General features: G+C 38.7%; 1 protein-coding gene across 1 annotated transcript in view; it reads left to right on the top strand.

Moving 5' to 3' along the window:
- LOC126418570 (protein downstream neighbor of son homolog) overlaps positions 1-15161 on the top strand; it is a 93079-nt gene extending 77918 nt beyond the window's left edge. Inside the window, exons 8-10 of the mRNA XM_050085387.1 lie at positions 3545-3748; positions 8171-8381; positions 10998-15161. Coding sequence (XP_049941344.1) covers positions 3545-3748; positions 8171-8381; positions 10998-11215 — 633 coding nt within the window. The 3' untranslated portion in view covers positions 11216-15161. The remainder of the gene's footprint in view (positions 1-3544; positions 3749-8170; positions 8382-10997) is intronic.
- The last annotated feature ends 267 nt before the right edge of the window (positions 15162-15428 follow it).

Genomic DNA, 15428 nt, shown 5'->3' with positions numbered 1-15428 from the left:
TTTGAATGAAATGGATGGCAACTATCAAAATGTAAGTACTATTGTTTGTTGGTGGGTTTAATGTGAACAGACATGTTGCTGACACTTGATGAGGATAAGGTCAACATAAAGGAAAGGATTCAGTGAAGGACAATGTGAAATTTAAGTTGAAGAATGTATTTACAGTTTGCAAAAATTTTAACATGCCAGCTGTACTGTGAGTCCATACAAGATATTATCAATGCATCTAAATCAAACCTGGAGCTGAAGATGTATGAATTCCAAAGCCACTTCCAGGTGACCCATGAAAAGGTTAGCATAGGAAAGAGCCATCCTGGTTCCCATGGTTGTGCCTCTGATCTGTATGTATGTCTATCCCTTAAAGTTAAAGTAGTTTTTGGTAACTATCAAGTTCATTAAGGCGAAGAGGAAGGACAACATAGGTTTGGAATCAGGTATGGACTGGTCGAGGTAACGTTCAGCAGAGACAGACCATGGACATGGGGGATGTTGGATGTTGATATAGAGAGAGGTGGCATCAGTGGTGACAAGCGAAGGTTGTGATGGGAGTGTGACAGGCACAGATTTCAGATGATCTAGAAAATGATTGGTATCTTTAATATAAGAGGGAAATCTTTGTACTATAAGTTGCAAATTTTGATCAACTAAGGCAGATATACATTTGCTGGGTGCTTTGAAGCCAGCGACTATGGGATGACCAGGTAATTTGATTTTTGGATCATAGAAAGAAGACAAAAGGTGGGAGTGCATGATTTGTGTGTGGTAAGAAGTTCTGTGGATTGAGACGTTAGTCCTTGTGATGAGCCTGACATTTTAAGGAGGGACTGGTGTTCAGTTTGTATCATAGGGATGAGATCTTAATAGCAGATGCTGTACATGGAGTTGTCAGCCAACCAGCTGATAGCATGGAGTATCAGTAAGCCTTCAGCCCCATGGTGTGGTTAAGAATGTGACATCTATGCCATAGGGACTCATTGCGAGGCTGAGCTGTTAAAATTTTTGTAAACTCTGGATACAGTATCTCAGTTAAATTTCACATGGTCCTATTTTGAATCCTGTGTCACTTCCCTTGATGCTGACCTCATCCTCACCAAGTGTCAGCTGCACATTTTTATTCACATTAAACCTACCAACAAACAACAGTAATTATATGTTGACAGTTGCCATCCTTACCATGTCAAACATTTCCTCCCATATGGCCTTGGCATTTGAGGCAAACATATTTGTTCAGATGCAGATTCTTCACAGCAATACACCACCATTCTTACCTCAACCTTCACTGGGCCTAATTACCACGTAACCTAACAGATTTCCCATTCCATCACATCTAATACTGGTACTGCTGATCTCTCTTTATTTTCTGACCTGTCTATTTTTCCCTGGCCTCACCTCTACCTCATACAATGCACTCAGCTTTCCCTCTTGTTAACTGTTGCACGATGTTTTATTGGTAATCTCGTGTCTTGTTTATTACCCAGTCTTCCATCTTCAAGCTCTCAGATTTTAAAATCTCGTGTGGTGCAGTCCCCAACAATCAGCCTTTCCTTTTTGGAATTCCAGTCTGATTTGCCAGAATGGTGATAATGTGTGCTTGCTTGTGTGAATGTGTTTTTTTTTTCTTTTCTGATGAAGGCTTTGGCTAAATGTATAACATTATTTAGTATGACTGTTGTTATTGTGGCTTGCTGAAATATCATTTGGAAAATATAGTTATTTCAATAAGGACTTGTGTTTGTTAGCATTTACAACCATTCAGTTATAGGTTTTCCATTGTCATTTTGGACAAATACTTTGATGATTTCTAACAGTGGGCCAAGTTTTTCATATTTGACATCACCTGTTCGTCATTATTAATTTGAAATTAACATCTTACAGAATCACATTATTTTACTGTTATTATTCACTGTCTTTAGTGTTCGTTGGATGTAGTGGAATGTTGCATAATTGTGTGCCAAAATTACAGTGGTTCTTTAAAACTATAAATAAAGAAGATAAATAATTACTAATATTGCGAGGAAGTTCTGTAAATACAGTGTGTCTCAGGAGGAATGGTCAGTATATGATAGGAATGATCATTTGAAGCAAGAAAGTGTAGTAAACAGTGGATCTAATGTACATACCTAGAGCTGTGAGTACTTCTTCACTTCAATACTGCGAAAAAATTCTCTTCTATTGAAAGCCCTTTGCTTTCATGTTTTGGGAGGAGGTAGTAAGGACATAAATATGAAAAAAAAATCTGTTACACATGGGCTCTAAAACGTGTACCTTAAGAGCTATGAATACTTGCTCAGTAGAAAAGATGTGTTTCACAGCAATGAAGATGAAAAAATGCCTGAAGCTCTTAAGGCACGCAATTTAGAGTCCATATTTACTGAACATTGTTTCTTGTTTTTCTCTGTACAACTACCCCTCAAAACACAAAAAAAGCAAAGAGCTTGCAGTAGAAGGGATTTGTTTCATGATATTGAAGATGTAGTACTCATAGCTCTTAAGGTATGCATTTTAGAACCCTTTTTTACTAGACTTCCTTGCTTCAAATAATCATTGTGTCACATCCTTGAATATTGACCATCACTCCTGGAACACCCTGCAGTGACAAGAGGCGTGGTCTATATTTTTAGTAAACCAGGGTAACTTCAAATAGAGTTGTGTACAAGAAGCATTGAAATTATATTTTTTATTATGGTTGTCATAAGTATTATTGTATCACTGATTCCAAAGATTGAGGTGGAAATAATACTGCAAGATTTGCTTTTCATTACTTTGAAGGCACTGCAGTTTGTTTCTTGTTCCGATATCAGTGTCTGCCTCCATGACTGAGTGACTGCCATGCATAGGACCTGTGTTGTTTGATTCCTGGTACTGCCAGTGACTTTTCCTTGGAGGACTGGAATGGGATAGATTCAGTCTCGTGAGACCAATTGAGGAGCTCCTTCATTGAGAAGTAGCAGCTCCAGGTCACAAAAACTGACAATGGCATGGAGAGCAATGTGCTGATTCTACACCCCTCAAACCGCATCCGATGATGCCATTGGCAGAGGATTACATGGCAGTTGGTGGGTACCAATGGGCTTGTCATGGCCAGTGAACAGGAATCCTATCTGATATCAGTAAAAGGAAAATCACATTCAGATAAAGATCTGTATTCATCATTTTAATATTTTATTTTCATCTCATATTTTGCTGTCATATGGCAGTAAGCAGTGTAATGTCTGAAAAGAGCTAAATATTAATTAAGAAAATAACTTTTACTTAGTTGCAGATGGACTAGCTGGAGGTAGATAACACATTGGAGGGAGAGCCAATAAAGTGCAATGAACGATTCTTGTTGCTTTGTGCTTAACAATTTATCTTATTGCTTTGTTTCACTGATTAACAATTTTTCAGTGTGTTTCTACCCTGAATAATGTGTTCCCAACATTATTTTCTGCTACTGCTGCCTGCAAGTTTGACATGTAAAAATGAAATTTTTTATTCTTATATTCTGCCCAAATTTTTAATTCTTTCCAAAGAGTGTTTTGTTTAGTAATTATTGTTTTTCCAGGCTAAGACTGTTCATAACAAGGAGCGTGAAGTGGATCGCACGCCTGAGTCTCTTATTTATGTGGAAGGTGTGGAGGCTCAGGCATTCTTCAATTTCCTTATGAACTGCAAGTCTACAGTAGCAGCATCTGGACCATTAGCTGGTGTTCCTCCCACACTTATTGCACCTGTTGCATTTCAAGGAGGAACTCTTCGGCCAATTAAGGTCAGTCTGTGGTAATATAACCACTGTTTGCATTTTATTTTGTTGCTACCAGTCATACTGCCACACTTCATGTGTTTAACATTATAAAAAAGAAAAGGACAGAGCTAAAGAATTTAGAAATTAATAGTAATATAATGTGAAGACTTGAACTTAACATAAACTGTGATAGCAGGAAAGACAGACGCTCACAGCGTAGAAGAGGCATTGGGCAGCTTCCCCCAACTCTCACCTCCCCTCACCCCAGAAACACTCTCTCTCTCTCTCTCTCTCTCTCTCTCTCTCTCTCTCTCTCTCTCTCTCCCTCCCCCTCTCCCCCCCTCTCCCTCCCTCTCTCTCCCTCCCTCCCTCTCCCTCTCCCCCCTCCTTCTCCCCTCCCCTGCCCTCCCCCCTGCCTCTCTCTCCTCCCCTCTCCCCCCCCCCCCCTCCGCCCCACAATGGGTGTGCTTACAGAGGAGAGGCAACTTATTCTTCTTCCTGCTGGTGCAATGAACTCTTTTATGCCTGCCGCTGTGTTACTTTTTTAGTAAAAAAGAAAAAAGAAAAATCTGTAGATTAACAAGAAGAAATGACTGCTGAAATGTTACTTTCTTACTGCCAAATATCAGGTTGTTTTGTTGTAATAGATAATGCTGTTCTGTTCAGTTAAGTAAGGCATTGACTGCACCCACAAAGGAGGATGAAATTTTGGTCCGGTTGAAGGAAAACATTATAAAGTCAGAACAGAATATGCAAATACCAGAACTTTCAGAATTAGTGAAAAAAATAGAAATGAAAGAGATGATGCAATGGCCTGCTTGGCTAACTTCAATCTTATTAACTCAGAAATGGCACTCTGTCTCAAATTTGTTAACAATTACTTCTCAGCACAACCAACCCTACAAGCTTTTCAGACTGTTTGTGACCACCCAGTAACCCAGCAGACAGTAATATCTACTGTACACATTCTCAGAAAATACTCCCCTGTGGCATCCCATATGAGATGCCATCATTTTGCACAGACGTTATCGGAACTGACATCAGCAAAAAAGCTCACTTCGCTAGTGGCAGACAACAAGGGTATGCAGTCAAGACTGAATGCTATGAAAACAAAAAGAGCATAACGGTGCAGGGATGGCACGGACTCAGTGTCAGCTGTGCTGAGTGCTGAGATTGTTAGCTGGCAACAGCACTGCTAGCTGTTGGGGATCTTATTACAGCGACTGCACTGTGGATACATCTTTATGCCGCTATCACATTTTGTGGATGGGTTATCCTTCAAAGTCCTGTTTTGCCACAATGTCTTCTGAAATACGAATCTTGATTGTGGTAACAAAGTGATAGGAATTACTCTTGCTGTCTGGCCCTACCTTCGATCCTCAGCTTTTGCTGCTTACAGCCTTTTCTTTTGTTATATACTGCACATCTGCACCATCTGTGATGAAATATTGTTAATGATTTCTTCTCAAAGGTAAAATCTACATTGTGGTGTCAGGTAGATCTGTAGTGTAGCCTGAGGTCTGGGTTAGGTTGGTAGGTGATGATTTGGTTGTTCATGGATGAAGCCAACTAATGCATAGGTGAAATGCTGGTTGAGGTGACATGTGGCACTGTAGTGTAGCTAAAAATTTATGTTAGTTTGGAAGCTGATAATTTCATTTTCAATTGTTTTCTGTTTATATACACTAAACCAAAACATAAACACAGTAAGAGTGAATGCTGCCTGGTGGCTTTGAGAGCACATACCTCAGTAAGGAAAGTATATAAGAGAAGCAGAAACAAATGGGAAATCCCCTGACATAACCATCTTTGACAAAGGGCAGATTGTTACGGCCAAGTATCTGGGGAAGAGCATCTAGGAAACAGTGAATCTGGTCAGCTGTTTGTGTGCTGTTGTCATAAGCATTTATGGAATGTGGTTGAAGGACAGCAAAACAAAGAGTAGATGACAGGATGTGGGTGTCCAGATATCACAGAATGTGGAATTCGGAGACTTGCCCGCTATGTAAATAATGATAGATGGGGATCAGTGGCAGATTTGATTTTAGACTGCAGTGGTGGTGTTTCAGAGCACAATATTCGGCAAATATTGTTGAACATGGGTCCCTGCGATAGACAACCTCTGTGGGTTCTCATGTTGACCCAGCAACACTGTCAGTTACAATTGTATTGGACATGAGACTATTATTATGACTGTACATCAATGGAAATGTGTCAGTTGTTGGATGTATCATGTTTCTTGTTACTGTGTCTGGAAACATCATCGTCCAGGCTGACGGCTGCTCGAAACATCCATCACAATTGGATGCTGACCATTGAGGGTCCGGTTGTTTTACCGAGGTCTTTCATGTAGGCTTCCATGGGATTTGTGGTGATAAAGACATGACATTTGTAGATTATGTGAACATTATTGTGGACTTATTTGATTCCATGCTTAATATTTTCTCTAATAGTGATGGCATATTCCAGCAGGAAGTCACAAGATCAGGATGGTGCTATTGTGGTTTGAGGTGCATGATAATGAATTCATGGTCACCCAATTTGTCTGACATGAACCTCATGGAACACACCTGGGATGTTTACATATGCAAGCTGTGCACCCACAGACTACTGGTTCTTAATTTACAAGAATTACATGACCAGTGCGCAGACATTTGGGGGGCACATACATTGTACAATGAGAGTGGCACATTGTCAGAAGAGGGTACATGTTTCAGGTTTCCTGCAGCCAGTTCTGAGGTGTGGATAGCAGGTGCATCACTGTGCGCAATTGATGTGGCACAGCAACTGGGAACCTACTCCAAAGTTGAAGTACAGTTCTTTGGAGTAAAATTTCTAAATTGCCTGCAGATTCACCATGAAATTTGGCGGTATATGTAACAACTGCAATGCCGTGTCCAGCCATAGTGAAATGGTGCCAACAGTTTGGCCAAGGGCACTCAGATGTGGCTAATGCTGATTGGGAAGCCCAGTTCTTGCACCGTGAAATTTTTGGCAGGCTGAAAGAATATATGGCGATAAAAAGATTTCCTAACGATGAGTACATTCACACAATGGCTCCATGAACAAGGAGCAGATTCCTATTATTAAGGAACTGAATGATTGGTAGAATTATCCATTGTTTACAGAGACTTGATGACTTTGTTGGAAAGTAGTGTAATGCGTCTGTGTCCCTTCGAAGTGTAGTGCAGCATTTAGTAAAAGTTACTTGTCCTGCCATAATAATGTGCAACTTACTTTTTGAAGTGCCCTTGCATTAAGTAGTGGTCATAATGTTTTGATGCATTAAGTAGTGGTCATAATGTTTTGATTCCTTCATGTATAACAGATGCCTCACTACGTGGAAAAAGCAGATGATGAAAATTCATCTTGTTAAACTATTCATTACATGTGTATGTCTGTGTGTGTGTGTGTGTGTGTGTGTGTGTGTGTGTGTGTGTGTGTGTGTGTGTATGTGTGTGTGTGTTTGTTTGTGTGTGCGTGTGCCCCTGTAAACAAATTGTTTTTCTCCAAAAATTCATTTTAACTGCGTTGTAACTCCCTGTATGTTAAGGCAGTGGCTACATTAAATATTTAAAATTTTCCCTTGATAAAAACAAAAATCTTGCTACGCCATTTGCCATGCAAATCAGCTGTTCTGCCATCATAACTTCCCATGACTATCCATGGTGGGTGTTACCAATGCGCACTTCGAGGTTAGGGTGTAGATGGCCTGGTGGCTGGTAGTCTTTAAGTCTTTAAGCTGTTGGTCAACTGCTCCTTCTGTGGTTTCTACTGATGAAGAAACTTGTGTACATTGAGTAGGTAATGTTTAATATTAGTGCTGTATCATTACTGGAAGTAGCACTTCTTTACACTCACAGTATATTTTAAATAGGTCTCTTGAAATTGAGGAGGTAATTTATAACCTTTGAAGTTGGCTTCACAGTTGTTTTTTGTAGTCACTAGTGAGCATTTGGCATTTTTTGCATTCCTGTGGAAGTCAGATGTGCTGTTTGTGATAAGTTGTAATCAAAGAATATGTTAATGGGACATATAATCAAATTAAATCATTTAAGAAGTGAAGACTTTATGAATGAGGGAAAACGTTATAAGGTAAAAATACATTAGAAAATATTAACATATTGGGTAAGTGAACCAAATAAATATTAATTCAGTACACAGATCAGTGTGAACTATGTGATGCCCCAAAGTACTACTAACAGTACCGTATGATGCTGGTGGAACATGTTAATTATTTACATCTTTTGTGAGATTGGACTTGATTTTCATTTACAGTGTTTTGCATATTTATTATGTTTTATTCGTAGATTTATTGCAAATACGAGAATATTCATTGTTCCTGGTTGCCATGAAACTGTACAATAAGGTCTTTTGAGTGGCTTCATGTGAGGCCGCATCCAAAGTTTGCCATCATTAAGTTGGCAAATGTTTTCTATGTTACAGGTTCGTCAGAGTGTAGTGAAACTGGAAGGAAGTACATACCATTCAGTGGAACTTAGGGGTCCAATACTTCCCCATGTATTGCATGACCTATGTAGCCTTCTTCAGCACACGCATGAAGAATTTTCTGTCACATTTGCCCATATTGAACAGACGAGAGCATTTACAATGGCATCCAAAACTGAGCAGCCTGGAGAAAGTGTACTGGAGCAAGGTAACAATTTATTCAAAAATGTAGACTTTCACGGCCGGAAATATCATGTCCATTATAATTATCCGGGCTGTTATGCCATGGTCGGTTGATGAATTCTGTGTTGATTCCCAACGTTTCGTCTCCGACTGCGGGAGACATCTTCAAGGGGGTCCGTAGCTCAATGGAAGGTCCAACACACCCACTGGCACGCTACTGACTGACTGGGAATCGACACAGAATTCATCAACCGACCACGGCATAACAGCCTGGATAATTATTATGGACAACAATTAATTCCTCGTGTGTGTGTGTGTGTGTGTGTGTGTGTGTGTGTGTGTGTGCGCGCGCGCGTGTGTGTTTTCCCCATTTGTGATACTATGTGTTGATATTAACATTGCAGGGTTATTGACGTTACCACCCTCAGATATAGAGCAGACATTTTGTTCTCGAATTTGTGATCAGTGAAGGTGATTTAAAACCTAAACTAATGGGTACAGCAGTGTAACGTCACTGCTTCTTGCCATACAGGCTTGCCACTGCATATCATTCTAGTAGCTTCGTATTTTACCCCTGGTTGTAGAATACATTTGCTGGTCCAAGGGAAATTTTGGATTATTGAGATGTTGTCATTGTTGCTGGTGGATAGTGTGTGAAAATGGCATGGCTGTGACAGAGAAATGATTGAAGACCCTGTCCTTTATCACAGCCTCATGCGTTTCACATGGAGAAATGACAGATGATCATCAACAGACTCCTTGTTCACATAGTTCTTGAGTTGGCCTTGATGAAGTGGATGTATTTATGGCATGATATATTGGGTAAGAACATGTTTCCAAAAATGCCATAAATCATACAAATGTAGACTTTCCCTGTTGGTGTTTAGATACATTGTGACATTGCTATTCTGGGAACTAGACCATGGCCTAAGGCATGCTTTTGTGATTGGACTTTTTTAGTATTAGAAAACTGAATTTGTTGGTCTCTGGTCCCAGTGTGTGATGCACCACTGCCAGTTTATTTGAAATGTCCAGTCAGCTATTCTGGTGTTCCTTGAGCCAAATATTAACATTTCTTTTACTAGTTCCCTATGTATCCTTCACCGCATGTGCTAGGGAATTTGTATATTACTGCCATGGCATGTCACAAAGTTCTTTGCAGTATTTAGATATTCAGACACTTGGCTTGTTGGTTTAAATAGTGTCAATATTGTGTCTTCTTAGCACTATGCTGATGTGATCTGTGATTTTTTTTTTATGAATGAGTGGCAAAACTTTTCCTTGAGGTAATATGATGTGTTATTGACAGCGACTGTAAACCAACAAGGGAGAGGTGTAAATATTTGAATTCAGCAAAGTGTATGTGTCTCCACTTGTCAGATTAAGAGCATGTAAAACCTATTGCACATGCAATCAAGTGTACATAGGGAGTACTAAGAAAAGCAACACAGATAAACCGGCACTAGCAGATCACATGTTGGGACCAAGGGATAATCAGATTTAATTCTCTAGCACTTAAGTTTTCTCAGAGTCCAATCATTAATATGCTAGAATGTATTGACTTCTTTTAGAAACTCAGAAACCCAAAAGTAAAGGATGAAAACTGATGACAGTTTGAATAAGATAGGTGTTAACAAAGACTGGCAAGGGGTTACATAAGGAGAAATAACATCATCTTTTCTCGTGTTTCCACTTGGTGGGCAGATTTTTTAGCTAACCAAATTATATCATCAAACATTGATTATTTTCATAGATACATTAACAGAAAAGGAGGCAGACAGAAATTAAACAAGTTGGGGTCTTAGTACTGAAAGCAGCACACTCCACCTAATTTTCTGCCAGAGAAGCTTCAGTAAATCGTGCATTCTCACCTCTCTTTTATCTTGGGCAGTATTCGGATAATGTCATGGTTTGACTGTTATGCATCTACAAATAAAAAGTTTGGCAGTTTCAGGTAGCTTACATTGGAAATCGACTAGGCTACCTACAATTGTGGTACCTCAGAGGGTCGCTCTTGCAGTAGGAGCTGAAATGCAAGCACAAAAATATGTCTTGACAATGGCCTAGTTCCCAGAAAACGAAAGTGCAAGAAATTTTGAAATTGTTATTAGAACTACCATCTCAGCAGTTGACTTTAGCTGTTGCGGTGTGTAACCTGTGTGAGGAATCGTAAACTGTTACTTGGGTGTCATGTGCACAGAATGACCAACAATATTAATGCTTGCTATGTCACCTATTAGCCATGTTACTCAAGGTAAAACTGATGTTGAGATAGAAGTAGAAATTCTCAATGTACAGTGCAACTATTGTTCTCGTAATTTTCAAGTCAAAAGTGTCATTGGCCATAATGTTTGCGAATTCATTAGCTGTGTGGGTAGGTAATCATTTAGTCAGTGATATAACATTTGGGGTTCAATGTCTGGAGAGTGATTAATAATCTCCCTTTGATTTTTAAACATTGTTTATTTCTTGATATGCAATAATGATTAATCACTTTTACTTTGTTAAGATGAAGAAATAGTAAATACATTTTCAGTATTTGTTATTACTTCATCCATAGAGCTCATGAAGTTTCATTTGCCTGAAATAATTTGAAATAGTATATGAGTATTGCACTTAAACACGGTTGTAACTGTTGCAGGAATAAATACCTCATCGGAAGTTTCACCCAGTAAGAGTGCGATATCGACTTGCCCTGTTACACCAACAAAAGCACCTAGTGCTTTTGGTCAGGAGAACCTAAGTGACTGTGGTCTGCAACCATCAGTGCTGCAGAACTTTTGTTGTGCTGATCCAGAAAGTGTCGAGTTATTGGATGGCTTAAAGTACTGCAGTGATGGAACATATACTTGGTCATAGGTGATGACACTTCACCCAAGGTTGTTTTGCCTGCATCAGGCAGCAGTCACAGAGCTTGTCTCATAGTGAAGACAAATATTAAAAGAGTAAGGAGTTGTATGTACTGCTCTTGTATAAAGCTTTCAATCCTTATTTTAATTTACAACAAATAATTATTTTAATTTACAGTAAATGATGCAGCACTTTGCTGTTGCTGTTACTAAGCAAATGAAGTGTCTTCTTTTTTTCATGGTGTGTGAAATTCAGATTTGGTAAGAATGTACTGAGGTACATTTTAGGAATTCTGATCATTAATAATGAGGAGGATACCTCTTGAAAGACTGTTAGATTGTGATTGTTTGTATTTTTAGTATGATATTCATGATTAAGAAATATAAAACATATGGTGATGTTACTGAATTGACATAGCACAGCTGAAACCGAATGTGTGGTATGACTAGAGCTATTACAAGCTCATTATACAAAATTTTACTGGTCCCTAGCAGACACTTACACCATGCCACACTTTGTCTAGTTTTCGAACAGACATAAATCCTGTATCATAGAATTAAGAGAGATTGTGAAAACAACACTGATGTCTGTGTCATTCCATTGTGATTTACTCATCATAATTTACGCATCATGAGCTAGTGTTTCAATTAACTCCATATGGATAATGTGAAAAATTATGAAATGACCAGAGTGAGTGAATTGTTAAATGGTCAACAAGGTATAAACACACAGTGTCTTACAAAGAGAGGACATTCATTTAGTGTCCACTAGAAATATTTACTACAGAGAGCAAAATTTACCATTGAAAATATTGAGGTAATCAGATTGTTTCAGTGTATCAATCAGCCATATAATTTGACCTAGCTGAAATAAGACACTACTGGATCTTTGCAGAACCTGCTGCACCCTCCTATCCAATTTCGGTAATATGAGTTGAGATTGGAAAGTTTTAAGAATTGCCACGTAAGTATACAATGGTGGTACTGTGATGCATCTCCTTTTTTCCGGAAGTGTGTTAAGGATGCTCTCCGTATTTGTCTCGATGCCTTCAATTGAGTCAAATCGCTTCCCTTTTAAGTGGAAATTTCAGTTTAGGAAACAGGTAGAAGTCGGTAGGGGCCAAATCAGGGGAATATGGCGATTGTGGAAAAACAGAAATTTTGAATTTGGTCAAAAGTTCAATGATGGAGAAGTCACGATGAGCTGGAACCTTGTCATGGCGTAGCACCCAACTCCTGTCTTTCCACAATGCAGGCCTTTTCTTTTGCACCTTTTCACGCAAATGCTCAAGAACACATTTGTAGTATTCCTTGTTAATTGTCTGTCCTCCAGGAATAAATTCATGATGCACAATACCAGTAGAATAAAAAAATATCACCAACATTGTCTTCACCTTCGAGTGACTTTGCCGTGCTTTTTTCGGTTGTGGTGCACCTGGAGTTTTCCACTGCGAAGACTGCACTTTGGTTTCAGGACTATATCCATATACTCACTATTCGTCACCTGTGATTACCCTATTTAACAAATCTGGGTCATTTTTAGTCCGATTAGTCACTTTTTGGAACACTTCAAGTCAGTATCGTCTCTGGTCACTTGACAACACTTTTGGAATGAATTTTGCGGACACTCGACGTATGGTCAGATCTTTAGTTAAAATTGACTGAACTGTATAGAAATTTAAATTAAGTTCATCAGCCATCTCCCTAATTGTAATCTATGATCAGAGCGCACTAAGTCGCGAACTTTCACAACATTTTCATTCGCTTTTGAGGTGGAAGGACGGCCGGACTGTGGTTCATCTTCAAATGATTCGCGGCCATTTTAAATCCGTTGAACCAGACAAAAACATTTAATTGGCTCATACAATTATCTCCAAAAACTGTTTTTAATAGTTCATAAGTCTCAGAAGCTGATTTCCCAGTTTTAAAACTAAATTTCATAAAAACTCGTTGCTCCGTTTTTACATCCATTTTCATGCAGACAGAATCCGGCAACAAGCCCTAACAGATCCACACTCAACCAGCTGCCACAACAAACTGAGTAAAGGAAACAAATTTCGTGTCAGAGAGCATTCAAGTACAAGGCAATGACTCACTTCCCACCCTCTGTATTCCTGCCCGCCAAACCAGTAAGCAGTAGCAGATCCATTCTTAAAACTTTCGAATCACACTTGATATCTGACAATGTTCAGATGAAAGATTTCATTGAGCATGTGATGCTCTTTGTGCTTCGATTCAAAGAACAGTAAAATATAATATTGTATCATTTTGCTCCTTGTCTCTCATCCAGGATTAAGATTTATGTTAATCAGAACATCAGCCATAGGCAGTATGTATAATCACTTTCTGTTTCATAATCTTTGTGTATTTTGAGAAAGTGCAGGGGTAACTGATTAAGTTTGAAGCAGGGTTGCAGCCATACACTGTCAACAAAGTGGTATTCCATCTCACAGACGCTGTTTACGTCCTCATTTGTAATATGGCCATATTAATTTTGCATGTATCTCTTGTGCATTATCTATCAGTACACAGCTCCAAACTACCAAGGTAGCACAGAGTTGAAGGTTCTAGGATTTTGTGATTGTCTCGGGATTTCATGGTGTCATTGATTAGTGATGTTCTTTTGGGTATTCAGCTGAGCTGTTGATTCCATTTAATGCACAGTAGTTTGATGGCTGACTCAGCTGTCTTCTTTAGGCACTGCAAGTAGCAAAATCCCCTCTATATATCTTTTTCAGGACAGCCGCGTGCCTGTAGAAGGTGAAATAGGAGCTGTACAGTAAAGCTGATCTTTCCTCTGCACCCGAGATTGTAGAGGAGATGATAAACCTTCCTCTTATTAACTTTGTGAATCAGCATGTAGGACTTCCTCTCTTATTTTCTTTGCAGTGCTGTTGTTGATGATGTCCCTTGCAACAGATATTGCAGTACACTGGAAACAACCGGAGCTGCAAAAGTTCTGATTATGGGGCTTACAGTTGGCTGTGCCGGTAGCATCTCTACTTTAAATAATATTCCGGGATGCTAGTGTGGTTTGTTTATCGGAAAAAAAATGTAAAATTATTATTCAATTTGATATACTTCCTTTAATAGCATGCTGAAAATCAAGAGCATGATTACACAAAGCTCAGGCCAGGAAAACATTCTAGCGCTGAGTGATTTATTTGCCATATAACGAGAATAACTATGACATTTGAAGGATTTGTACCTTATTGGTTGGATATTCACCACAATATGTTTCTTATTACAGTTAGTGCATTTCATAGTTTAACAATACTAAAGAAACTTTCATGACTCCTGGACACACATATGTGAAAAACACAGCTGGGTTGGTCATTGTAATATTGTGTGAAAAGGAATGGACTCTTTGTTGAATACCCTGCAGCACATCATTAATCCTAGGCTTCTAATTGGAAGAAATTTAACTACAAGACAGGCATTTTGATTTATGTTTTTATAAATCACTTCAGACTAATTGCAGGATGGCTGTTTCTGAAAGGGTTTTAGTCTTGCCCCAGCAGAAGCAAACGAAGGAAGCAGCAACTACATATGAGGTCACTTCATACACTTTCTGTCCTTGGACATTTTCAAACACGTGTTTGTTGTGTAATTTGGTGTCCTCATTATGCATTATTTGATATCAACGATTCATCTGCTAAGGGCTTGTAACATTCTTTCAGAGAGCTTAGTTTACATAACAATTATAGTTGTGTACTTCATTTTTACAAAGATGCGACAGAAATATATCTAACAATTTTCATCCAACCAATGTAATCTTCAAAAGCTTAATTTCAGCTTTGCTCCTGAATAATTACCATGTTTTAGTGGTACCACTTAATATTCATTAATGAACTACATGCTAATGGATCTCAGTGAACCAACAGTTTTTATTAATTGTTATAATATGTATTTTCGTGTTTTTACTTTAAATTGGAATAAAGAAGGATGAGCAGTGATTTTTTGGGTTTATATTTATGTTCATTTTCAATCATACAAAACATTTATGCTGATGTTTACCTTTCTTCCCCTTCCTTCGAATAGTGCAAAGCAGTAGTATAACAGGTCTGTCGTACAATATACGTGTTAGTTATTTGAGAGGAAAAGAACTTAATTGCCATGTGTATATAGTGTGTCCGTTATCTGTTGTACTATGTGAAGTGGAAATGTTGATGTGTTTCTGTTACTTCTCACATTTTTATATAAATGACCATATGGTACAGACT

Source organism: Schistocerca serialis, chromosome 9 (genome assembly GCF_023864345.2).
Source record: "Schistocerca serialis cubense isolate TAMUIC-IGC-003099 chromosome 9, iqSchSeri2.2, whole genome shotgun sequence".
In the NCBI taxonomy this organism is placed as follows: Eukaryota; Metazoa; Arthropoda; class Insecta; order Orthoptera; family Acrididae; genus Schistocerca; species Schistocerca serialis.
The sequence above is the reverse complement of the archived record's forward strand: the minus strand, read 5'-3'. Positions and strand labels throughout refer to the sequence as shown.